This window comes from Pholis gunnellus (assembly GCF_910591455.1).
Source record: "Pholis gunnellus genome assembly, chromosome: 12".
Classification (NCBI taxonomy): Eukaryota; Metazoa; Chordata; class Actinopteri; order Perciformes; family Pholidae; genus Pholis; species Pholis gunnellus.
Window position 1 is genome coordinate 23,754,169 of NC_136539.1, and position 27,389 is coordinate 23,781,557.

At 42.0% G+C, this 27,389-nt stretch overlaps 2 protein-coding genes across 2 annotated transcripts in view; both read right to left on the bottom strand.

The window, feature by feature from the left end:
* Nucleotides 1-949: 949 nt before the first annotated feature.
* On the bottom strand, nt 950-8,262 carry sec22a (SEC22 homolog A, vesicle trafficking protein). Its single transcript, XM_079169745.1, has 7 exons — nt 8,164-8,262; nt 6,827-7,037; nt 6,235-6,398; nt 4,978-5,157; nt 3,978-4,096; nt 3,089-3,154; nt 950-2,402 (listed from the first exon to the last, which is right to left on the bottom strand). The coding sequence occupies exons 2-7, from the start codon at nt 7,006-7,008 to the stop codon at nt 2,202-2,204; spliced, it is 912 nt and encodes a 303-aa protein (XP_079025871.1). The 5' UTR covers nt 7,009-7,037; nt 8,164-8,262; the 3' UTR covers nt 950-2,201.
* A 4,733-nt stretch (nt 8,263-12,995) lies between these two features.
* Nucleotides 12,996-27,389, bottom strand: part of pdia5 (protein disulfide isomerase family A, member 5) — a 43,622-nt gene continuing 29,228 nt past the window's right edge. Inside the window, exons 12-17 of the mRNA XM_079170629.1 lie at nt 24,081-24,151; nt 23,314-23,477; nt 22,633-22,763; nt 20,571-20,641; nt 16,092-16,226; nt 12,996-14,694 (exon numbers count right to left, since the gene is read on the bottom strand). Coding sequence (XP_079026755.1) covers nt 14,614-14,694; nt 16,092-16,226; nt 20,571-20,641; nt 22,633-22,763; nt 23,314-23,477; nt 24,081-24,151 — 653 coding nt within the window. The 3' untranslated portion in view covers nt 12,996-14,613. The remainder of the gene's footprint in view (nt 14,695-16,091; nt 16,227-20,570; nt 20,642-22,632; nt 22,764-23,313; nt 23,478-24,080; nt 24,152-27,389) is intronic.

Here is a 27,389-nt window from a genome sequence, read left to right on the forward strand (position 1 = left end):
TTCTGCATGATGTCATTTATTCAATGAATGAACGCTTCACACTCTAATAACTCTTTAATCCTTTAAAACACTGAAGTATGACGACTTTCAAACAGCTTGTATGTGTTTAATACACATCAGTATAGAGTTTTACATGGTTTGAATACGATTACAATTAAAAACTAAACTTGTAAATAAAGGCCGTTAGACATAAAAATATACATTAGTATTTTAATAATTAATAGTAATATTGTTATGATTGCAGTCTGGTCAGGTTTGGGACTTTAGATCATCTGATCTTCAGAGAAATGTTTGTTCTGCAGTAAAAACAGATTTTATGTTTGAAGCCGTCGGAGTCTCACCAGCAGATGGCAGCAGCTCTGCACCACTTTACACATCAGGTCCTTTGTCTTCTCTTCTTCTTCATCATCATCAGTTTATTTATGATGGAAGAGACGGAAGCTACATGCTAATCTGCTGATTAGCGCCTCGAGTGCTGCATCATCCATCACGGCTTCATTATCCACATTCACGCGTCAGATCAGCGCTCAGCACGTTCACCAGGACGGCATCAGACTCTGTTACTGACTTCTGATCTGCATTCAAGTGTTTGGATTCTTTAAACTCTACTTTTAAAATCGCTTTTTTATTTGAACCAGGTGAACGTTGAGTTCAACTGGAGCTTCAAGTAGTCGACACGTTAAACCTGCAGCTCCTGTTTGTCATTAAAGTCCATTTATATATAAATATATATATTTAAATATATATATAAATATATATATTCATGCTCCATTAAATCGACATCTGGAGGAAATTAATTTCTTCTAATGAGACGCCGACAAATAACATCTTGTGTAAATAAATAAATAAAAAGTGAAGTGTTTGAGCTGAATGTGAACTAAAGTACGTGAGCGTAGTGAGTCAACTAGACATGAAGAGAAACACGTTAGAGAATAATGACACAGAGATGAAACGTCTCAGAAGCCTTTAATGATCTTTAAAAGAGAAAGAATCCTCAAACAGGAGCCGACATGTTTCCAGAGGACCACACCGAGATGAAGCAACGCTTTAAATCACAACACATTCCACATCTTCTGCTCCGTGACCTTTGTGTTCTGACCTTTAAAGAAAGGCCCGACATCACACCAGAACCCTAAACGTGAGAAAGTAACAGCACAACAACACACACGCATCCTCAGCAGCTCCTCCTGGAAACGACCACGTTCACCTCCCGGACTAACGCCGTAACTCACCGTTCCCGTCCGTGTGAACACAAACAGTCTGATTCTGGTTCAGGTCCAGTCTGTGAAAGCAGCATGAGGTCATGTATGAGGTCATGCATGAGGTCATGTAGGTGTGGTGCCGCTCAGAGAGCTCAGAGAACCGATCACATCGGCCAGATGGACACGAAGCGAAGCTTCTCATGAAACATGACTCACTGCGCTCCTCCAGTTTTCTAGTGTTTGTTGGGAATGTTTGCAGGAAATCTCCTGAAATCTAATAATAATAACACAACAAATCAAAGAGTTTCATCCATCACACGTCAGTAAATAACTTAATCGTCTTAGAAAATGATCTGCAAAATGAAGTTGGGGGTAAATGAGGGCAGCATTGCATAGTTTATAAACAGAGACCTGAACCAGAGTCCTGCACCGGGTCCAGGTCCACACCAGCACATGTGCAAAAAAGTGCATGAAACACACGAAAAACACCCAAAAATGAAATGAACGTCCAGTATTTAAATGTTCATCTCACCAACAAAGTAACAATACGAGTGAATAAAAGAGATTACATCTGTTAGCTTAGCTTTAGCCTACGTGGGTAACTGGCTGAGCTCAGGAAGTAACAGAGTCCTAAACGAGTCTTTAAAGCGGTAATCAGAGTGTTTGATGCTCAACGGGACGCTTCTGATCACTAGTCTGCAGGATGAGGACGAGTTTCTGCAAAGAACTGGACACATGCAGGACTCATGACAAACTATGGCTGCACGAGAACATCTTCATCAGACAGTGGGGGGGGGGGGGGGGGGGCTAACAGCCAAAGGAGTCCACACTGAGGTGTGTCCACACTGAGATGTGTCCACTGGTGCCTTTGTGTTTGTCCTCCCTGCAGTGGGGGGTTAGTCTGCGTCCTCAGTGCCGCCGTCTCTCCGCTGCGTCTCAGAACATGAAGGGCGAGGGGCCCGTCGTGTTCTCCGGGTCTTTGCAGTAAAAGGTTCCTGGTCAGACGTTGTAGTCGGGCGCTTTGCCCAGCGGCTGCCTCAGTTTGATCTGCAGCGTCATGAAGGCTCCCACCGCCACGTGGAAGAGGATCTGCCACATGTTCCTCAGCTCGTACAGATACATGTTGGACAGACAGATGAGCGCCAACGCCAGGAAGGACTTGCTGTTCCTCCACACGGAGAAGTAGGCGAACAGGTAGCACTGAAAGAACAGAGCGACAGGAAACGGGTTTATGCCGCCGGAGACACAGGAACAGGAACTCACATGTTCACGTTAACGCACTCAGAGAGCAGAATTAAGAGGCTAGATCAACAATGCTGTGCTCTATTAAACAGTTTCATTAAAGAACACAGGAGGGGGCTGCTGCTCGTGGGCAGAGCGGGTCGTCCTTTAACCAAGAGGTTAACTAGGTTGGTGGACTCGAGTTCGGCATTACAGCCGTCGCCATCTTGGATATGTTATCAGCCAGTGAACAGGAAGTGACCACATCTGGACTGAGGAGGAGTGACGTAGAGACCTGTCAATCACTGTGTAGCCCCGCCCCTAAAGCATCCCCTGCTTCATGGTCTGTGTGACTCTAAATGGACCATCATTCACTAAATGAACATCATGCTGTATTGAAGAAGACTTGAAACTAGAGATTGAGACCATAAACTCATGTTTACAATGTTTACTGAGGTAATAAATCAAGAGAGAAGTAGAGTCTGATATCAGTTCGTCCCCTCGGTGGATTCAGCAGCTGATGGAAACGTTGTAAGAAGGAAGCAGCGGTCGAGAGGCTCGGAGCTTTTTGCTAATGTTAGTGACGCTGACAGGCTGCTGAGCTGTAAAGTGCAGCGCTGTTAGTCAGCCGGTCGGCCGGAGACGAGCTGCAGAGCATCACTTACCTGATACAGACAGGCCGCCGTGCCGAGGAAGAAGGCAATCACGTAATTAAAGTCTTCATCGTCGTTCTGCAGACAGGAGGAGAAGGCAGCTTTACTTTACTCGTCCAAGTCTAGACATCCGAAAACCAACACGACAAGAAGACGAACGCCATCTTTTCATCTCGTTCAATAGAAACTAATTCAGGTTAAAGAAATAACATCTTGTTTTGAAACAGGTTCCTGGTTCTGACGATCATTACAACGTGTGATCGTGTTACGACATTACGATGGAGACGATCTGAAACCACTTAGTTAACCTCCCTGTGTTACATGATGCAGAACTACAGTCTGTACATCGGGTTCTGTATGGATTTTAAAATGAATTTACTCGTTAAAGCACTTCATGGTCTGCGTACGTCTGTCATGTTCACAGTGTATGAGCCGGTCCGGTCCGGTCCGGTGGGTTCTCCACAGTCCAGAACTAAAACCTTTATGGAGTCTTTCATCAGTCTGTCTGAAGCTCCCTGTTCAGACAGACTCTGATGAAGAACGGTTCATAGAAATGATCTTCATCATCTCATTCACTTTATTGTGTTCCAGTTGTGGATTATTTATTGTTAAAGATCATGACCGGCTGTATTTCTGAGGTTCTTAACTTTAAAGAGCAGCAATAGAACCATCACAAGCTGTCATGAGGTGTTCAGGGTCCATTAGGACCCCAGGATTAAACCAGAACATCACTGGTAGCGTCTACTGAGCTCAGTGGTGACAGACTAAACCTCCAGACAACCTGCTCACCTGCCGTCTGAGAGGAGACACACAGGTGAATTGGGACGACGATCTAAATCTCGATGTGCGAACCCGTCGTACAACGAGCGCCCTCATGAAGTCTGACGTGGTCTCAGCTCACCTGCAGGATGCTCTCTATAGCGTGGACTCCTCTCAGCAGGTTGAGGCCTCCACACAGGACGCTGAGGACACAGGACACGATGCCGGAGAGAGTCACCGGCTCCAACACCTGGGAGGGAGCTGGAGGAAGGAAAGGAGACGAGGTGACATCCTCATCTGTCTGTCTATATAGATATGCATGTAGGTGTGTGTTATACATCATTACTATGGTTTGTGTCTATTCTTTTGCTGCGCTTCTTATCTTTAATGTTAATGTATAGCTCTCAGCATTTCTCTGTCCCTGCTGTTTACTCATCTATTTATAACTTCATATATTTAGTGTATACATCTACGTCTTCTACATCTACAGGACACGTTGGATTGTCTGTTTTTGTCTCTGAAATGATAAAAAGAAGAAATCTGCTTCCAAAGGACAAAACATACACTTTACCTGAAACGTAATTATTTATAAAGACTATTATGTTCCAGATAAAAAGGATGAATCCTTGAACAGCGATGAATAAAAGCAGCACGTACGTTAGTTTGAATCCTCTGACTTCATAAATATTCTGGCACGGTGGAAACGACGCGTCACTGTTATCAGATTAGCATATTCTTCATCCCTCGGGACAAAGTGATTTATGTTCAGAGTAAAAACCAGAGACGGGCAAGGGCGACGGACAGGAAGTGAACAACGAGGCGGCGTCGCTCAGCTCGGCTCGGCTGAGGAGCGACGCCGCGTACGAGAGGAGACGTCTGCAGCAGCAGAGCAGCCGTTAGAGAAGAACTTTGGGACTTTTTAACCCGTTAAAGTCTAAACGTCTACACGTCTGAAGGGGACGAAGGCATTTTAAAGACTGGTCCAGTATTCAAGGAGAAACGCTGCAGACTGAGGCCGCTTTTTACAAATGAAACCTTTGTCCTTTGTTTTTGTGTCATGTGACTGTTATGAAGCAGGATAAAAAGAACAAAGTATCCTCATATACCTGTGTGTGTGTGTGTGTGTGTGCGTCAGCTCCTACCGATGTTCTTGTACTTGGAGGCGCTGCGCGCTGAGAACCCGTTGACGGCCTGCAGGTCCTCAGCAGACAGCTGGTACGGCGGTCGCAGCCTGACCTCCGTCTGCATGTCAGCCAGGTTGATCTTGGTGGACAGAGAGCGAGGGCTGTTGTAGCGCTGCTTGGTCTTCTGGATGAAGGTGTCTGATGGAGGAAAGGCAACAACATCCACATGTCAGAGCTGAGCTTCTGTCCGGGTTAAGACCAGGAGTCAGTGTTTACTCAGTAATAAACCAATCAACAGGAAGATACTTCACATTCACTTTAGTTTCATTATTTGTGCCAAACACTCTGGTTTTTAACTGTTTTTATATAAAATATTTGCAGTTTTCTGACATTTTACGAGCTGGACGATTAATAAATAAATGATCAATAATCATGCAGCCTCACTCAAACACTGATGTTTGCTTAAAGGGTCATTTATATACTGTTTATACTTTTTCTCTACCTGCATTTTTTACATCTGCTACAGTTGTTTCCTACATTTCCCAGAATGCCTTTTGTTGAGCTGGCAGAATGGATCTTTTTTAATTTTTTCACCAACGTCCCAAAAATCATTTCAACGCTCTGAAGTCAGAAAAACTTCAACAATACTAAATGTTGTACTTTTACTTTGTTTTAGTAATTTATAATGTTGTTTTTCATTAAACACAGTTTTACTGAAGTATAATAATGAGTTTAGAGCTCGTGTTAGAAACTTTTTTTAGTAACTTTATTTACACTCTGATGGTTAACGTTAAACTTTATTTACATTCTGATGGTTAACGTTAAACTTTATTTACACTCTGATGGTTAACGGGAAACTTTATTTACACTCTGATGGTTAACGTTAAACTTTATTTACACTCTGATGGTTAACGTTAAACTTTATTTACACTCTGATGGTTAACGGGAAACTTTATTTACACTCTGATGGTTAACGTTAAACTTTATTTACACTCTGATGGTTAACGTTAAACTTTATTTACACTCTGATGGTTAACGTTAAACTTTATTTACACTCTGATGGTTAACGTTAAACTTTATTTACACTCTGATGGTTAACGTTAAACTTTATTTACACTCTGATGGTTAACGTTAAACTTTATTTACACTCTGATGGTTAACGTTAAACTTTATTTACACTCTGATGGTTAACGTTAAACTTTATTTACACTGTGATGGTTAACGTTAAACTTTATTTACACTCTGATGGTTAACGTTAACTGTGTCATTGCTCACCAAATTCGATAAAGGAGTACGGCCTCACGGCGCTCCCGATGCGTTTGGGGTCGTACGTGACGATGAACTCTTTCTGCAGCTCGTCCAGGAAGCAGAAGGCCAGAACGTTCGGGTAGTTAGAGGTGCAAACCATCAGATACCCAATACCCAGCGCACTCGTAAAACTGACACACACACACACACACACACACACACACACACACACACACACACACACACACACACACACACACACACACACACACACACACACAATTAGTTTTGAATTCATGCACTGCACTCTTTTCTCCTGAGAGGTCACCAAGATAAAAACAGAGCAGATTAAAAAACAACACGATACACATTTCTGATCCTGAAACATTTCAGCATATTTGTGGCTAAATTTCACACGTTCACAGATAAGTTAACACGTTCACATGCAGCTCGTCTATCTTTGAGGCCCTGCAGTGTGAACTGATACGCTGAGCACAGACAGACTCGTAACGATACTTTCTTCATCACGTCTGTTAGATTAAAGTGTGTAGAAAGTAAAGAGCCTTCTTAAAATGACCAAACATTATGAGTATTAAACATAAGGTCCCATGTGACCTACTTGACGTTGTAGGGTCCGGTCTTCAGCGTGCAGCGGTCGGGGAACTGTCCGAGCTTCTTGGAGAGACCCTTGAGGTGTCTCTTGGTGTCCTGCAGCTCTTTGTCCTGCTCATAGTCCGTGGACGCAGAGAGAGGGAGGCCGTCTCCGACCCGAACCACGGAGGCAAACAGCACCGTCGACATCTTACAGCTCAGGCAGTCTCACTGAAGCCCTGGGACCAAAGCTGGGAATGTGAGATCTTAAATACTTGAGATAACAAAAACATAAATGTATCTGAAACTATTGTGGTAACGAATTAATCCATCTAATAACCAAATATGCCCAACATTTGCTAACTTTAGTTTTTGAGCAAGTCATATCACATATTCAACCCAATACGAGCCGACGTGGTGGAGCAGTGATGAACTTTATGTTCAGTTAAAGTTTCAGTCCTTGTTCACAGCATTCAGGTCCAACAGGAGGGTCTACGCGGGTCTACGCGGGTCAGACTCTGACACATCGTGTTTCTGTACTAGTTTAATGACAGATTGGAGAATTTTATGCCGCTATTCATTTATAATAATTTCCTTTTTTAGCTGCTGTAACAGCTGAATTTTCCATCTGGCGATCAATAAAAGGCTCATTAATCTTTATCGAGACAGACTTGAGTTAGATTTAACTTTCATCTTCATTCAACAGGCTAACGGGTTAAATAAACTTCACAGAGACACAGAGAGAGAGAGAGAGACAGACAGAGAGACAGAGAGAGACACACACACAGAGAGAGAGAGACTGAGACACAGAGACAGAGAGACAGACACACACAGAGCGAGAGAGAGAAATACACAAACAGACACAGAGAGAGAGAGACAGACAATCTCACGACGAGCTCATATATATAAAAAAATCAGACAAAGATGAAGTGACTCAGCATGAATAAACGGTTTACTAAACGTAAAGAACAGGAAGACGTTACGATGACGAGTTGACAGGAGAGGCGTTGCTAGCTAACGTTAGCTAATGAGCAGCGGGTAGCTAAGGAGATAGTAGGTTTATATACCGTAAACGTGACATCTAATGACGTAAAACCTAACGCATTAGCTAGCTACAAGGTTCGTGTTTCACACCATGTTCCTAACATGTTTTAAAATCTAAAGAAAGTTTAAAATGTAAGCCAACTAGCTACAGGGTTAGCCAGCTAGCTACCCGTTAGCAGCTAACTTCATTAGCTTGCTCGCAGATACATTTCTCTGCAGCTAGCGTTAGCATGCTAATGAGCTAACAGCTAGCTAGCTACTCGTACGTAACGCACAAGACTCAAAGGCACAAAGTTAATATAAATGTAAAATACAAATTACCCAAAACGAGTGTAGCATCATGTGGACATCTGTCATGTGCAGCTGTGCTAGGCGGCTAGCTAACACTCTTTATAGTAGCGTGTTGACGTGGCTGTGACGCTGTGCATTGTGGGTAAAAAAAAGCCTCTCATCAGCATCACGTCTGTTGAAATAAATAAATAAAACACCAGAATATAATATATATTATATATATATATTTATATAAATGGGAAAGGGTTTTATTTATTTTTAAAAACATTGAAATGCTTTTGAACTATGTGAACCTTTTCCAAATATAAATACAATAAAATAAAATCCTAAAAACTGTCCCTGTTTCTCATAAAGGAGTCATTCTCTCATTTATATTTATACTCTCTCACGTTGACGTATTAATGTTCTTGTTGGGTTCATTGAAATAAAACGTTAAAAATGTTTTGTGTGGAACATAAAAACATAATTTACTTACTTCATTTATTTATATTTATTTTGTTCTCAGTTTTTTTTTCCTTCTACAAAGTTGTGAATTTGTCTCTAATTGGAGATTTAATAATTATTATACCAGCAACAGTTCTTACAATTCATTTTGTGGTTTCTTATTTTTTTATGGATTTTTTCTCATTTTCTCATAATTATATTATATATTGCTTTTATTAATTACTTTGGCAACAAACACCTAATTAAATTAGAGACTATTAACTAGAATTTAAATAGTATGAATTGATTAATTGAATCATATATCCCACAGCCAATGAGAGGTATGAGAGATAATAAATAATCATTCTTTATGCAGGGCCAGTTAAATAGATTATGTTGTTCAACATCTTAACATTATGACATCGTCAGCGTCTGAAACCGGCTCAGAATAAACATAAAGATGATCTACTGCAGAGTACAGTAAACACTGAGCTCCTGCAGTAGATCTCCCTTCATTAATATTCATGAGCTCATTAACTTGATGTTATAACAGATATGATAGAGTCTCATAATCTAGATTTTAATTATATCTCTTTATTCTCTTCTTCTTTTTTCCCGTCTTAAAGCCGTAAAACAAATCGTCCTTCTCCCCCGAGCAGCGGAAGATTTATTCTAATGTAGAAATTAAAATAACATGAAAAATGAATAATGTGTATAAACCCGGAGCCCACCGAGCTTCTTCATGCTAGAAATAGGACGTCCGCTGACATCAGCACTTTTCTCTCCTCTACTCTCAAACTCTCAAACGTAGAAGAAGACACAACTGAGGAAAGAAGGAAAGAAGGAAAGAAGGACAGAAGGACAGAAGGACACAACACAGAGACGCTGAGAAGCCTCATCCTTCACACAGACCCGGGAAATCTCCCATGAGCCCCTGTGTGTGTGTGTCCGTGTGTGTGTGTGTGTGACAGGTTGATGAACAGCACAGGTCTCAGCAGCGTTGAGGTTTTTAGAGGCGGAGCCGTCATTCACAGTGACAGACACTAAACTGAGGTCTCTGTCTCCGGATGTCATCATTACACGATTCAGACCTGGAGCTCACTATGACACTTCTAATGTAGATATATATATATATGTATATGTATGTATATATGTATATGTATGTATATATACCTGCAGAACATTCTCTTAGTTGAAGTGCAGTATTTTGACTTTTTTTTAACAGAAAATTCATAAAAAGATAATATAGATATAGAACAAAACAAAAAAACTACATAGAACAAAAAACTTTAGATTTTTATTTCATGAAATGTGATTTTTAAGGATTATGTGTCTTTGGTGAGAACCAATAATAAGACTAAATGTCTAAAGTAGTCGTCCTCAGAGACCCAAATGTTCTTCACACCAAACAATAAAACCTGAAGAATAGAAACATGCTGACGGCTTTATTAGGTTTGTTCTCAGAGAAAGGTTTGTTAGAAGAAGAGTCCAGAGAGAGAGAGAGACAGAGACAGAGAGAGAGAGAGAGAGAGACAGAGAGAGAGAGAGACAGAGAGAGACATAGAGAGAGAGACAGAGAGAGAGAGAGACAGAGACAGAGAGAGAGACAGAGAGACAGAGAGACAGAGAGAGAGAGACATAGAGAGAGAGAGAGACAGAGAGAGAGAGAGAGAGAGAGAGAGAGACATAGAGAGAGAGAGACAGAGACAGAGAGACAGAGAGAGAGAGACATAGAGAGAGAGAGACAGAGAGAGAGAGAGAGAGAGAGAGACATAGAGAGAGAGAGACAGAGAGAGAGAGAGAGAGAGAGACATAGAGAGAGAGAGACAGAGAGAGAGAGAGAGAGAGAGAGAGAGACAGAGACAGAGAGAGAGAGACATAGACAGAGAGAGAGAGAGACAGAGACAGAGAGAGAGAGAGACAGAGACAGAGAGAGACAGAGAGAGAGAGAGAGACAGAGACAGAGAGAGACAGAGAGAGAGAGAGAGAGAGACAGAGAGAGAGACAGAGAGAGAGAGACATAGACAGAGAGAGAGAGAGAGAGAGACAGAGACAGAGAGAGACAGAGAGAGAGAGAGAGAGAGAGACAGAGAGACAGAGAGAGACACATACTCCTTTATGTTAATGAGTAACTTTAATGTGCCGTCCTCTCTACCTTTATGTCTCTGTACCTCTGTTCCTCTGTGGAACATGAATATTAAGTTCTAACGTCTGTGTTCTCACTGAACTGTAACAGGAAACCTACGCTGCGCTGTGATCTGATATGCTGCATTAATACATATCTGCGTTGACATTCGGTAGCTAGAGTGAGTCTCACTTACACTAACAAGATGCATTATGGGAAGTTGCACCACATCGGATCATTCCTTTTAAATTAGTCTCTTGGGAATTTATTGGACTAATAAAACTGTCGTGGAGCGCTTTAAAATATTGCTGTGCTCCTGCACGTAGCTTTAAAAAACTAAATAATAATCCTGAGATTTATAGCTGTAAGAACTCAGAGCCAGCGAGGAGTCTACGCAACAACATCTACCTTAAAGCTCATTCTACGAAACCTGGAGCGGACGTCTCATTTAACCTGCCTGGACATCCTCAGGGGATAAAGACAACGCGTGAGGTATTTGAAGGACAGTCTCCAGATTTTCAGCTTTCATATCAAGAAAAACTGCTTTCAACATAAAAGCAACAACATTAACAGTTAATTCTCCAGAATCGGACTAAACGATCAAACAGCTGTGATGATTTACAGGATGTTGAACAGACTGTGAGGAGTGAACTTTAAATGAGGATCACGTGATCACGTTCAGGTTCAGGATCAGGTGTTGGTGTCTTTAGATGGAGGAAGATCTTTACGTCCTGGAGACATGATGAACAGCAGACCACGCTCCACTTCAACACAAACACAGTCATCCTCATTAATAAACACTCATTGTGATTCACCCTTTTGTCATCTTTTATTATTCTGTTTCATTCAAACTGTCCGTGATGTTCACGCTCTGTGTTAAACAATGTGCAGCTGAGTTCTCTGTTATTTCTGTGCTCACATAAAACTCAATAACTGTAGTTTATTGTAGAAAAACAAACTTAAATAAAGATCATTTTCAGTCCGATGCAGCTTGTTGCATCATCTGACCTTAAGCGTTCCTTCTTTCTCTCAGTATCTCGCTCTATTTGCAGAAACAAGCAGCTTTTCATGATGATCTCTCGATGGTTTCTCGGCTCCATCAGAGGGAAACATCTGAGACGTTAATGTTCGGCTCTGATGGACGTCTTCAACCATAACTCACAGATTTCCCCGATCGATGGGATCATAAAGAGGAGGCAGAGGACGGCTCCATCGAGTGGATCTCTGAGGATGCAAATCTTTGTTTACGACGTGGTGAGAAGCAGCAGCTGAAGGAATCCTTCTCTCAACGAGTCGCTTCCATCGACATGTGGAGCTCATCTGTCTCGACGCAGACGTGTGTGAGAAAGGAAACGATCAAGAAAATCAATAACCCAATGAAAGAAGGTTCATGTGTGGACGTCTATGTGAAAGCTGACGTCACAGAACCGGTTCCGTCAGAGACACTGGATCCCTTCTGGTATGAACAATGTGAGCTTCAGCTAAGCAGCAAAAAGTGCTGCAGCTTCTGACACGGACTCTCTCTGACGAATCAACCGGAACCAGAACCTTCAGCATAAAGTCAGCGGCCTCTGATTGGTTCACCTGGAGGTCCGGCTCCGCCCCTCACGGTCCAGACTCCAGTGATCTGCTGAGCTGCTCACGTTCTTCACATTTCTGTCTGCATGCACACAATGAAACCAGTTATGTTCCTGAAACTCCTTATGCTCTTTAGCACCATCATATCTGTTTTAGAGAGTCGTTTGAGTTAAATGGACTAAACTGGAGTCGCTGATCTTTAACTCTTTGAGTTTAGTTTAGCTTGTTGGATGCTAACATTAGCTCATTAGCAGTAAACAGTAGAGCGTCAGAGGATTATGAGTTATTACATGAACGGATCAGATATCGGAGGAGAAGATAAATGATTTAATAAAGCAACACAAGCAGAGAAGAAGAGTGAACTTGTGTCCACTGAAGGAGCTTATGACTAAAACTCGTTAAGTTGATTTAATCGACAGTTTCTCCAAAAAATCACAAAAAAGCACCACTTTATATCAAGTTTCTTATGAAAAAACAACATAAAACAATAACTGACGTATAAACGACATGAAAATGTGAATATTATGTCTGGGGCTTTTATTGTGAAAGGTAGGAAGCAGGAACCTTTGTTAAGGTTGTAAAGAACAATAAAGTTTGAGTCTGTGTTGAGGACTTAATATTCACGTTCTGTATTAAAGTATTTATGACAAACAGCTTAAACAAATCTATGAACATGTGATTAATAATCAGTGTGAGAAGCCTTTGATTGGGCAGCACTAATAAAAACAAGTGAACATGTTGGAAATGTTTGATTTTATTATTTCTTTTTAACGGGACGAAAACTTCTTATGGCTGAAAAATAAAATATAATCAACAAAGGAAACGATGGAGGAGAATAAAGAGATACGATGACACACAAGTGTTAGAAATAAAATGTTAAAGTCTCACTGAACAAAACGAACTGAACAAACTGAATAAAACGAACTCAACGAACTGAACAAAACGAACTCAACGAACTGAACAAAACGAACTGAAAAAAACGAACTGAACGAACTGAACAAAACGAACTGAAAAAAACGAACTGAACGAACTGAACAAAACGAACTGAACAAAACGAACTGAACGAACTGAACAAAACGAACTGAACTGAACAAACTGAACTGAACAAACTGAACTGAACAAACTGAACTGAACAAACTGAACTGAACAAACTGAACTGAACAAACTGAACTGAACAAACTGAACTGAACAAACTGAACTGAACAAACTGAACGAACTGAACAAACTGGAATGAGTCCGTTAAAAATCAGAAACATCTGAAGGACGACTGCTTTTATTGGGGATAGAAAAGTAAACAATATTTAGTTTTGGTGACTTAAGGGCTCAAATATTCTTCAGCTGGAATGAACAAAAAATAATGACAGAACAAACTAGTTCCCTTTTAATTGTGTTTCGCTTTCCCTGAGAACCTTTTTCATAACGACGGAAACCAAAAGTCTGGAATAATGACACAAGTTCAGCCACAGATCAGCTTTAAATATTAATGAGGCCGAAGAGTTAAAAAGAAAAGTCACAAAACAAGTGGGGGGGGGGGGGGGGGGGGGGGGGGGTCTGGAGACCTAATTACTCAAGAGTGCCCCCATTTTGGCTCCTCGGTGTCGTTCAGCTCCGCAGGAAGCGGCAGACATAAAAACACACCCCTTCAAACTAAAAGCCCTGAACGCACCACAGTGAGGTCTGAGTCATCCAGAGTGCAGAGGGGGATTGTGGGATATTTTGGCTGGAATCCATGATTGCTTGCAGCGGGAACGAAGGGATGAATTCGTGATTCTGACATTATTTTATATTTGTATGATCATTATGTAAATATTCAGCCTCTCCGTGCTCAGTATGTAAATGAGCTTAAACCTTGTTACATCACTACGGCTCTGAATGTTAATATTTGGAGATGTAACGAGGAGGATATTTGGCGTTTCTTCTTCCCCATCTCTTATTTTCTTCAGCTCCAGCAGGTTTTTATTTCACATCTTTAAGGCCACAGTTAGAAGCAAAAAGAAAAAAAAATCAAGTCCTTTCTAAATAAAAAGTAAAAAGTAATCACAGCGGGTTGATGTACTGGACCCCTGTGGTGCCTCCACCTTTAACCACCACCACCACCACCACCACCGAGACCCCGTGTTGCATAGATTAAGTATAGGTGTCGCTTTTCACACGTGTTGTCACAGTGTTTTTTGGGGGCAAAAACAACAAAAGACTTTGTTGTTTTCTGCCCGTCAGAAGTCTCGAGGTGTCTCTGCAGGTTCAAACGTCATCGGTATATTAAAAAGAAGCCTTTTTGCTGAGGTCATCAAGTCTCCCACCGTCAGTGCTGATTGGGCCCTTGTCAGGGTCAGAGGTCACAGTGCAACGCGTCCTCAGAGCTCCTCCTTCTTCTTCACCACCTTCTCCTGGTCTCGACCTCGCAGGCTGCGCATGAACCCAATGAAGCCGGCCTCCTGTGGAGAGACGGACCGTCAGGAACCTCAACAGCAGCGGCTCTTTCTGGAAATATCGTGACTGAAGATACTTCTCAGGCCTCGTTTCACAAAGGAACTATTTTCTTTCTACCGAACTACATCCGGCAACCGCATCACCGCGCAGAATGAAGCGTGCATCTGAACCGCTAGCTCGCCTAGCACCTCAGAGCTAACGTTACAGCTAACAGCTAACGTTTACGTCTAATGATGTCACGAGACCCGGCCACGAGTAGAGGCCACAGACTGTTTTTCAGAAGTGGACGTTTTGAAGCCTCAAGTTTGGTATTTTGTCCGTCACCATGGCTTTTTTTGCAGCCAGTGAACAGGAAGTGACCATATATGGACTGAGGAGGAGTGACGTAGAGACGCCGTATACGTCTCTGCTAGAGACCTGTCAATCACCGTGTAGCCCCGTCCTAAAGCATCCCCTGCTTTATGGTCTGTTTGACTCTAAATAGACCATCATTTACTAAATGAACATCATGCTGTATTGAAGAAGACTTGAAACTAGAGATTGAGACCATAAAGTCATGTTTACAATGTTTACTGAGGTAATAAATCAAGAGAGAAGTAGAGTCATTTTCTCATAGACTTCTATACAACCAGAGGAGTCGCCCCCTGGTGGACATTAGAGAGAATGCAGCTTTAACGCATGAAGCTTTGAAGAACTTTGAAGAACCAGAGGTTGTCTCCTGGTTTCAACATGTGTTACTCTAAAGATACTCACATGAAGCTTTGGCTTCACTCTTCAGAACCGGAGGATAATAACCTGGTAGATGCACGCTTCCTTTTACGTGATGATTTAATTTTGATTTAAACTTAAGAGTTACGAAGCAGAGATTGGTTTTTAATTGAGCAACAAAGCTCTGCTTAATTCTAAATCTAAATGTACTCATTTTAATTTTAAAGAACTACTCTTAGATTAAATGAATCCTTGTTGGTGCAAACCACTATTTCACTGGCTGACACCTGCAACAAAGAGGCAACAATTATATGAAAGTGACAAGATAATCGTTTGCAACATCAAACACTAAAGGGAGTTGTACATGAAAGATGTTGCTACACACTATGGAGCCTTTTAGAATCCTTAACCACTAAAGACTGACATTTAACATTTAAAGACTGTTGTCCAGATTTACTATTAAATGTGTGATCTAATCAAGTCTCCTGAGGCTCAGTCGGGAGGTGAAAGCCTCACAGCAGGACGTCGACTGACTCTCCATCACCCTGGACATGTGTGATGGACACATTGGTATTTTAATGAAGTCTCTGGGGAGTTCCTGGCTTAAGCAGAGAGCTTATGTCTGCTTTTTACTTCCTTTATCACCCACAAAGGAAAGAAAAGGGCTCATGTGTTCAGTGTGTTCGGCACTTACCCCTCGATCTCCGTTGTATTTCTCCACAAACTTGCCGTAGTTGTAGTGGACGAACGTCGGATAGCCCTCCACTGCTTCCTGCTTACAGAGCTCGTTGTTCTGTCCTCTCGTACAGTCCACGGCGGCGTACACAATCTGAGGAAACACCAGATAGAAGTGATGTTTAGAGATGTTCCTCATCATAAAGGGAAAGAGGTGAAAATATTCTAAATATAACGTTCACTTAAACGGATATAGAATCTTTTAGGAGTCTAAGATACGTCCACAGCTGAACATCTACTGAAGTAAAACTCTGAGGAGAAGAATGTGAAATCAACCCTTTTATTGTTACACTGTTAGCACATTAGCACACTTCATAGCATGACTGCTATTTGGGTTAAAACTCATATAAAAGTCTTCTTTTATCTTTGTTTGAGGAGAAGTTGAGACAATAAAATCTGTGGTCCTTTTCTCTGATAATAAAAGCCATGATTCAGTTTAATGTAGGTCGTCATTTACTCTGCTGGATATTAAACCTGAGATCTGAAACAGCTTTCGCCTCCAACAACCTTCTGAAAGCAGGTTCATTAAATCATTTGGCTCATGTTTTATAATATGTCCCCGTTTTATTGTTCTGTAACAATGATATTAATTCACAACCGGCATGTTTTGGTTCAATTAGTTATTGTTACTGAACTCACTATATTTCCAGAACAAATAAACTTTATTATAACTGTAAATAAATACAATATGCGACTCCACTACTTTACATTTATCAACTGTAACATTTACATGCATTCAGAGCAGTTTGTATCCAGGTCACAAAGACGCATCGATGCTCGACTGAACCACTTGGAGTTGGTGGAGTGGAGAGAAACAAACAGAAAGCCCATAATAATCACTCCTACATAAAAACAACAAGAGAGATTTATGTTCCGAGGCTGTCGCATCGATTAGTGACGAGTCGCCCCAACGAGTCCCTCTGGGCGGCTGGAACGTCTCTCGGGGATGATGAGCGCCGCACACTGAACTCGTCACAGCCAAATAAATCGCTTCCCGTCTGAACGTGGAAATAACCGATCTGCTGCAGGAGGAAACACATCCGACACTTTTCTCTGCTCAAAACCTCGTCCTCATTAAGAATACAAGTGTTTGGTTTTTCTCCCCGATGCAAACACTCAAATGTTGAGAATCTGCATCAGCAGCATCGTGATGATGAGTGGACTGTTGTGTCAACCTCCGGTTCTTTAAAGTGAAGCCAAAGCGTCATGTGTTAAAGCTGCATTCTCTCTAGTGTCCACCAGGGGGCGACTCCTCTGGTTGTATAGAAGTCTATGAGAAAATGACTCTACTTCTCTCTTGATTTATTACCTCAGTAAACATTGTAAACATGAGTTTATGGTCTCAATCTCTAGTTTCAAGTCTTCTTCAATACAGCATGATGTTCATTTAGTACATGATGGTCCATTTAGAGTCAAACAGACCATAAAGCAGGGGATGCTTTAGGGCGGGGCTACACGGTGATTGACAGGAATGTAAGCAGGAATATGAATCCTCAGTTATGTAAACAGATTAGTAGGAATGTTGTAAACATTATATTAAAGCTGAGTATGTGGTGCATGTAAACGTAGTTGGTGCTAACTTTTCTACCGACTCCCTCTGAGTGAAATCAATCAGAGCTGCTGTGAACTGACGGGAGAGAATGAAGCCGTAGAGTCGCTGCTCTTCAAAGATCTTGCAGTCAATTCTCTTATTGATCCGTCTTCAAGTGACAGAGGAGCCCCGCATCACTTCATTGATCCGATAGCTACAGTTCTGAGGAGCAGCGGTTCACCAGTCGGGTCTGGTTTCAAAGTACTGGTCTGCAGGACTGGAACTGGAGCAGAACACAGAATACTTTAACTGATTGGTATCAGTTATATTAATGATGATGAGGTGTTACTGCCTGGATATTTTAACCCCAACAAGGTTTTGCTCAAGTTTTTACTTTGTTAAACTCCAATCTCTTCTTTTTTTCGTCAACAATATTGCATGTTTTATATCCTCCCCGTTAGTGTTTAAAAACGTCATCGTCCTGTCAATGTCCCGTCATCATCCCGTCATCATCCCGTCATCGTCCCGTCATCGTCCCGTTATTGTCCCGTCATCATCTTCGTTATCGTCTCGTCAATGTCCCGTCATCGTCTCGTCAATGTCCCGTTATCATCCCGTCATCGTCCCGTCATCGTCTCGTCAATGTCCCGTTAACGTTCTGTCATCGTCCCGTCATCGCCACCGTCCCATTATCGTCTCGTCATCGTCCTGTCAATGTCCCGTCATCGTCTCGTCATCGTCCCGTCATCGTCCCGTCATCGTCCCGTAATCATTCCGTCATCATTCCGTCATCGTCCCGTCATCGTCATGGAGATAAAGCATCTTGACCAGACTTTTCGTTGAATAAATTAACTCTGAAGCAGCACCGAGGTATAAATACAACAAATTCTCAGATGAAACAGTTTTCTTATTATAGAAACAACAGGTGTTGCTCCTGTAATGCAGCTATTGATTAGAATTTTGGGGGAAACACAACGGCTCAGAACAAAACCCCTGTACACACTCCCCCCCCGCTGTCACACAGCACAGAATGAGGAGTTTTGATTGTTTGCGTCTTCTAAGCTGCAGTTGAGCTGGTGTTTGTCTTTGGTAAACGAGGCGAGACTGTGAGCGTAACACACTTTGAGCTTCTCAAACAGAGGACCGCTGAGCAAACATGTTCAGCTCTCAACATTTACTCTGCTTCACACCTCCGCCGGCCACCACGAGAGGAGGAAGAGGTCAAACGTCTGGATTTAGATAAACATCAAGAACGTCAAACTGATCCAAACCTCCAGCTGCTGTGTCCGATAGATGTTTCAAAATAAAAGATTTGTGACTCAACCTTCCCCTTAAAATACAGAAGTCAACATGCGTTTCCTTGAGGTGGTTCCGCTCTCAATGGTTTGTTTCATGGTGGCCATTTTGAGAATCATCGCTCCGAGTTTGTTTGACTTGTTTCACAGTCGATGTCACAACTATTATTTCTCCCTCATGTCTTTCATACCGTAGAGGACATTGTGATGATCTATCGGATGTATTTCAGTGTTTACTCCTGTACCAAGCTCCAGAACACAAACAACTATTTCCAGATCATCTGTTGATCTTTACTGTTGAGGACAAATGTTACAAAGGATTGCCTCAGAAGAAACGGATGACCGAGTGGCTGAGGACACGTCACCGCTTCACACCATCTGACAGTGATTTTGAGAAAATTCCAACCAAATGAGAGCGACGCTGGCTGACTGCTAATGGAACCGTGCTGAGGTTCAGAATCTCAATGAAACTATGAAATCAAGAGTGTGTTTTTAAGGTGAGGTGTCGCTTTGAGATGATACATCTGAGTTTTGCCAGCTTCACCAGCTTTGGCCAAGCTTCTTTCTGTGTGTGTGTGTGTGTGAGTCACAGAATGAAAGAGGTTTGGAAATACTGAGCCCTGCAGTCAGACGGTATTAAGAGGAGGAGTGGGAGGACATGAGTCTGGAGGGAACAGGAATGAAAGGAGGAGATGATGGAGGACGAGTGAGACTGTGTGGGCAAAGTCCTAACTCCTGTAAGTTTGCAGTTTGCACACATGTCAGACATTCTGAGCTTGTATTATCCCTCTGAACCCCAAAACCCGCCAACAATCGCCAAAACTACACCGTTCACGACAGCCAGAAGCTGTAAAAACTGTCATTATCAACTTTCCTACGGCATTTGAACACATCATGTGTGGCGAAAGCTTTCATCAGAAAAAGCAGCCGAAGCTAAGCTTATAATCATAATTCATTAAAAGCATTTTATTCTACATGTTCTCATTTAAAATGTCTGCACTAATAAACCGTTTACTTTAACCAGATTGTGTAAAAACAATAAACTGTGAGCTCCTCAGTGAAACGATGACGTCATGATTGATTCATCTGAGACCAACAGTCATGTGACAACAAGAGAGGAGGAACTTTGACTGAACTTCAGGAAGTGAACACAGAGGAGAGGAGAGGAGAGAGGAGGAGAGGAGAGGAGAGAGGAGGAGAGGAGAGAGGAGAGGAGAGAAGAGAGGAGAGAGGAGAGGAGAGGAGAGAGGAGGAGAGGAGAGAGGAGGAGAGGATGTTAAAATGTAAATAGTTTAATATTCATCACACGTAGAGACTCATTTTTTCCCTCCACTGTTAACACTCGTTGAATGTAGATTCCATTGGTAGATTTTTGGGACGGTGGTTTAAAATAGTCTGGATCCTTTTAGACCAGCTGCTCTAATCAAACAACAAAGAGATCTGTATCTGTTCATATGGATCATCAATGATCAGCTGTTAGTATCAGAGATTTAGAAGTTATATCTGCTCCCTTATTAATGTAGTGCCGCTCCAAACCGTGAGTGTAATGGTCCGCTGCCCCACTAATGTGTCATCTAATGCATATGACATACATGTAAACAGCCCCACTAACCTTGCGGTCCTCTCTGAAGAGCTCTGCTGCCGTGGTGAAGTGAGGAACGGCGTTTTTACAGTGAGGACACCCTGTGGAGGAGGACGAGGACACGTTACTATTACGGCTCATCACCACGCATTCAACACCACGACATCATCAACACACAAATCACTCCCATCCATCACTCACTGGACCTCACACATCGTTCATAAAGCATGTGGCTCCTCCACAGCGCTTTCACGCCACATTAGAGCCGGTTCACCGAGGCCGTGAATCTCTTTATTGCCGTCATAAACGCAGCTCGGGCAGTCGATACTCACAGCTACATTTACACCAGGGTGTGTGAGAAACATCTGATTCTAGCTGTTACACCATAAGAACTGTGACGACGTCTTTCACTTCCTGTTCACTACGATCCAATGTTGGAAACGAGGAAAAGGTGACGAAGACATTTTACAAGAAGAAGAAGCAGCAGCAGCAGCAGCTTGTCAGCAGGTGAGTGCAGAAAAGCTTTCACGCAGAGTTCAGATTAAATCTCAAGTCACAATCAGCCGGAGGCAGAAAGTCAATATGAGAAAAATATGATGTTTACGAATGTAAATTCAGATTTATTCAGCGAGAGATGTTGAGGGATAACTGGACAGTCGGGGAACGTTTGGACTGATTAATAGTTCATAAATTAATGATAATAATAATAATAAACACTCCAGACCTCCAGATGTTGGAGACGATGTTTCTTTAATGTAGAACTCTAATGAAGCTTCAATCCTCTGCATGCGTTTATGTTTTCTGCATGTTTTTAGTCTCTTATAATGAAACATAACTTTCTTTCTATTCAACATAATTATCCCTCATCTCATGCATTTGCTTTGCATGTTGTAGTTTAAGAAGCTCTGAGTTGCACAATAGAACTTTAATCGTGTTGTTAACAGTACTTGACAATGTGGTCTAAGGCGTACTAATAATAAAACTCTCTTCTTTTGTTATTGTTTGCTTATAAATGATAAATGAGGACTATCTTTGTAATTTTAATCCCATATTCTGTTTTTGAATGCAACATCTGTCCAGGGACTCCAGATGAAAAATAGCCTCTTGGTGCATTTACAGTTTTATTAATGTGCACCGTCCCGACCAAACAAACTCTACTTTATTTAAATTAAGAAAATAAGCCACAGCGTAGATCAGCTGATTATTATTATAAATGTACACGACTCAATAAACATGGACTCCCTCACTGAGGCTCCTTTAGCTGCAACATTAAATAACCTTTAAACCTTTAAAGGTTCTCAAACAGACACCGGTAACGCTCACTTCTCTCCTCTACCTGCTCAGGTGTGTTCACTCACAGACAGAAAGACGTCCTGATAACTACAACCTGTCTGTGCTTAAAGCTTCCATTCTCATCCTACGAGACGCAGGACATCTGGAGCGTCTCTTTGTAGCCCGACCCGTCTGCTCTGTGAAGCCCTCGTCAGACTCAGAGGTCAGAGGTCAGAGGTGAACGTGAGCGCTGATGAGTCGGCCGCTCTGTGATGAAGAGGGTCATAGCGGTCGTTAACGGGGAGACCAAAGCAAATAAAACGGAGGAAATTCATCATCATGAATAATTTAAAAATGAATTCTATAAATGCGGCAGTGGAGAAAACAATGTTACCGTCTCTCTGTGACTGTGTGTGCGCTGGTCTGGAGTCAGTGTTGTGCACATCTCTCCTTTAGTTACTTTCTTTTAACATCTGGTCCAGGATGTAATCTAAAGGTTGAAGATATTCTACCTTTAAATGAACCTTCAGGTGAACCAGATGAGTGTGAGGTGAGAGATGAAGCTGCATTATGAAATGTTTTCCAGCAGAAACATTGTTTTCTTGCTCAGATCTATTCTCAGTCCTCGTCTCTCTGGGGCTCAGGTGGGTTCACTCTGCTGATGAGGAGCTTGACAGACAGCTCACGGTTACGTAAGCGCTCTGATTCAAACGCAGGAAATGATCACATACGAGTCGAGTTCACACTTAGTGTTCTGATTTAAACAGCAGACCATGAGACATGGAAGCATTGTGTGTGAGGTGTCTTTAGCGGAGCTTACAGGGAGCGTAGAACATCACCAGAGCGTGTTTCTTCTTCTTCAGCGCCTCTCGGAAATCCTCCGATCCAAGATGGCTGACGCTGGAGGGCTTGTCCTCCCAGGACTGCTCAGGTGGAGGAGGAGCCTGAGGACTGAAGACACAACGGAGAGGACAGATGTTTAAAATAATAAGAAAAAGACATTTATTAAACGAGGTAGAAGTGGTGTGAATAGAGACGTGAGGTGAGCTTATAAAGAAACAAAGGTTGAACGTTTGATTTGGCTGATAAATATTTACTCGCATACAGATTTTTAACACTTCCTGTTTCTAAAGCGTCTAAAACAAATTGTCCTTATTTGTAAAATCCTCAGACATGGAAATAGTGTTTTTATCAGTGAATATTTGTGACGTCTGGAAAGCTCTGATGGTCAAGTTACAATAATTCAGAGATACACGACTAAGCGAAGCGACCACTTGTACGACAAACAGGCCGTGAATACGTGATTCTGTGGAGCGCCGGCTTCACTACCACGACAATAAACTGAGCTCAAGTCTCAACGTCAGCCTCTTACAAAATGATGGGATGCTGGTGGACTTTGTCAGCTGCCCTGATGTCACAGCAGGTCCTCCAGGTTTAAAAAGATGCACCTGGTCCACTGCAGGAGCCCGTTAGAGGCGTTAGAGGTGTTAAAGCTGCTCACTTGTGCATGAACTCGATGAGCTTGTCTTTGTTCCGGAGGTGCGGCAGCGTGTACTTGTCCTCGCCTCTCTCGAAGTACTTGACGGTCGGGAAGCCGGAGATCTTGAAGCGTTCGCCTACGGCCTTGTGCACCGTGGTGTCCACCGCCGCCAGCACACCCGGACTCTGTGGACGAGACCCGTCACATCAGACCAACGAGGACCGAAGCTCTGCTTATATGCAACGTGCTGGTTATTGCTTTATTCCCTCAAACACCAGAGAACACTAACACCGTCTACTTTAGAAACAATAACCAGCTCACCCTGTTTGTATCTACGCTATATTAAAGCGCTGCAGTAGTTAGTAACTGTAGCAGAGCGGGAGGAGGAGATAACAAACGGCATGCTGGGTCTTCAGAGGCTCCAGTCCGTCCAGACTAGATGAGAACGGCTTTTTAACATTGACCTCCAGCTCTGGGCAGAGAGCCACGAGGAGAAGGTCCAAGCATCGGGCCGGAGGGGAGGAGGGGGGGGCGGACGGATGACATAATTGCTGCAGTCACCGGGCTGGAGTTTTACAGGAGAGCGTTAGATTACACAGAGGACGGAGGGACACGCCCCCACTAATCACAAACACATCCAGAGGAAAGCTGCAGCACATCACCACCGAGAGCATGATTATGATCCGTTACCGAGGAGCCAGAGAGCACACACACACACACACACACACACACACACACACACACACACACACACACACACACACACACACACACGAGGAGAAACTCACGTCTGAGCCCTTGTTGAGTATTTGAGCAGCTTCGTCGTACTCCGGCTTCATCTTCTTACAGTGTCCACACCCTGAAGGAGTCACAGCTCACATTAGTACTCGTGACTCGTGACTCACATCCACTTAGTAATATCACAAAAATGAACAAACACTTCTGTTTATACAATGTTGAGATGAAACGCATGAGCTGCTGCAGGACGTCTCACAGTTTACCATCAATGAGGAATGTGACGATACAGAATGTTACTGCAGAGAACGATATAAAACACTAAATACGTTCATGGTGGTGAAATGACATCATCAGGATAATCGAGTACATCTGAAATTACATTTACAACTTTTTTTAACTTTTTATTGAAATTGTATCACAATATAAATCTGTTTTTTAATATTAATATTTAAGTAATCAATTAAAGTTTTAGTATTTATTTCATCATTATTAATATTACTTAATATTATCAATTATTGAATGTTTTATTTATTATATAATGTTTGTATGAATAAACATCTGTATTAATGTCTAATTATATTGTGTTAATATTTGTTGTGTGATATGTGACTTGACTAAACAACGTCCCATAGATTGTTTATTATGATTATAATAAGGATCTTTGGTTCATGAACACTTTGTTGACACAGAACAGCTGTGATGTGTTGTTGGTGTTAAACACTCTGCAGTGTGTGATGTGTGTGTTTACAGCACGACTACGCTGCAGTATAAAGCTGCTAATGATGCTGTGGAGAGACTCTGTTAGTTTTTATAATAAAATATGAATATAATGTGACCTAAATGAACAGAAAACAGGGCTCGAGTACAAAGAGAGAAAGAAATCAAAGCAAGGCATTAAAAAAAGCTGATGTTGCGTTTTACAACAACCGAAGAGACGAACGACTTCTACACAACCGGGTTATAACCGAAGATGGTGAAGACATTTCTGAATCGGCTTCTGTTTGTTAAAGATATAAAGGAAATACAAACGCTTCAAACACTTCAAACACGGATCGGAAATATAAAATCTGTGAAAGAAAATGTTTTTAACAGCAGATACGTAACATTCTGCCTCTTTGTTGCAATTAATGAGACAACATATTTCAGTACATGTTAATAATATTGTACGTAGTCATATCTTATGCATATTCATTTTATGTTCTCTGTAACATTGTAACATTTTATAATGGAGGCTTCATATGAGCTCTTCCTGCTCTGTGATATTATTTATCTGTTATGTTTGTTTATTTTATGGTTTAAATTGTGCAAAATAAACTAAACTAAACTAACAGAGTGTATATATATATATATATATATATATATATATATATATATAAAGTCTGATTCCACAGAGTCACTGGATTAAAATATGAATGATCTCCCGGCTCTTGAAAGGAAATTGAAATAGAATCAAATAACTTTGATCATCAGGGAACGATTGTACCTCCGTGTCCTTTAATGAAGTAGTACTTGTGTTTCTTGTAGTATAACTGTGTACTATCTGGAGTGTTTGCAGCTTTTTCTCTTCCACAAATCCCCTGGAGCTCAAACCGGAACAAATAAAACCCCCGTCTGGTGTTGAGGTGCTTAATATTGCATGAGCAGCGAACTCTTTATTGTATTCTTTGCGTCTGAAGCACAATATATCTGGACTTTATATGTGATGAATATGCCGTTTGATGGAGGGTGAGCGCTGCTCGTTATGTGCTCAGAGCTCCGTCGTGCACAGATGCATGAAAACAAACTTGGTGCATTTCCAAAAGCTGCTAAATTGCCCTTGTCAAAACAGTTCAGGAATTCTTTTATTCAATAGACAATGCGGAGCCGACAGCGGCTATAAATCAAGTGTGATGTATGACTCGTGTCCTCTTTGAAGTGTGACATCACATCAGAGTGTGTTCAGAGGACAGACGGAGACACCGAGAGGACAAAAGCCTGACCCTTCAAAACTGATGAGCAACAGAGAAAAACCCTCCGAGTGTCCGTCCTGCATCAGCCGCATTCAGAACAAGTGGTGCATGATGGGAAATACTGCTGATTCAGACTGTGGAGAGGAGCTCACAGTCGACCACAGAGGCCAGAATAAAAACCACTCACGCTGAGGAGGGAGGAGGATGGATGGAGGGAGGGAGGATAGAGGAAGGATGGAGGATAGAGGATGGAGAAAGGAAGGACGATGAATGAAGGATGGATTGAGGATAGAGGAAGGATGGATGGATGGAGGAAGGAGGAAGGATGGATGGATGGAGGGAGGATGGATTGAGGGAAAAAGGAGGGAGGAAGGAGGGAGGAAGGAAGGAGTGCAGATGTCTTTCGTGCAGAATAACAGAATGACATAAATCATAAAAAAAGATACAAAAAACAAGTTTAATTTGTTTTAAAAAGTATTTTCCATAAATTGGAAACCACAGAAATCTATACATCCATTTTTCCAAGAGTCCAGAAGTGTTAACAATGTTGGAAAGAAATGGATGCTCTACGTGTTATAAATATTAAACTACCAACTTCCAGCCTCTCTCCTCCCCATCTCCCCCCTCCTCTCTCCCCTCTCCTCTCCTTCTCTTCTCTCCTCTCCTCTCCTCCCCTCTCCTGAAGTTCAGTCAAAGTTCCTCCTCTCTTGTTGTCACATGACTGTTGGCCTCAGATGAATCAATCATGACGTCATAGTTTCACTGAGGAGCTCACAGTTTAATGTTTTTAACAGAATCTGGTTAAAGTGAACGCTTTATTAGAGGAGACGTTTATAATGAGAACATGTAGAATAAAATGTTTTTGATGAAAAATCACGATTCTAAGTTTTGTTTTTGTTGCTTTTTCTGACGAGGCGTTCATCACACATGATGTGTTCAAGGACCGTGGGATTTTTATACATCTTCTTGCTGTGATAAACGGTGTCGTTTGGGCGACTACTTAAAGAAAACACGCTTTATAAATCCCGCCGGCTGGTTCTGGGGTTCAGAGGGTTAAAGCCATCTCTGCAGGAACAACCTTCTGTCTTCAATCATTTCATTTTTCTTCCTGCTAACAACATCGGCGGTCTGTTTAGTTTTTCTTCGGTCCTGAACATAATCAGGCTCACGGAGCGCTCAGCTGGAGGTTTTTTAGTTTTTTAACGCTGTAAGGAAAGCTGCACGCAAACAACCCCCACAGAGTGCTGCTCAGAGGACGCAGAGACGTGGACGGAGGCTGATGGTGGAGGTTTGGAGACCATTAATCTCACTCTGACAGCAGGGCCATTAAGAAAACTGCACTGAGGCAGCAGGGCGAGTGTGTGTGTGTGTGTGTGTGTGAGTGTGCGAGTCAGAGATATGCGGGGTAAT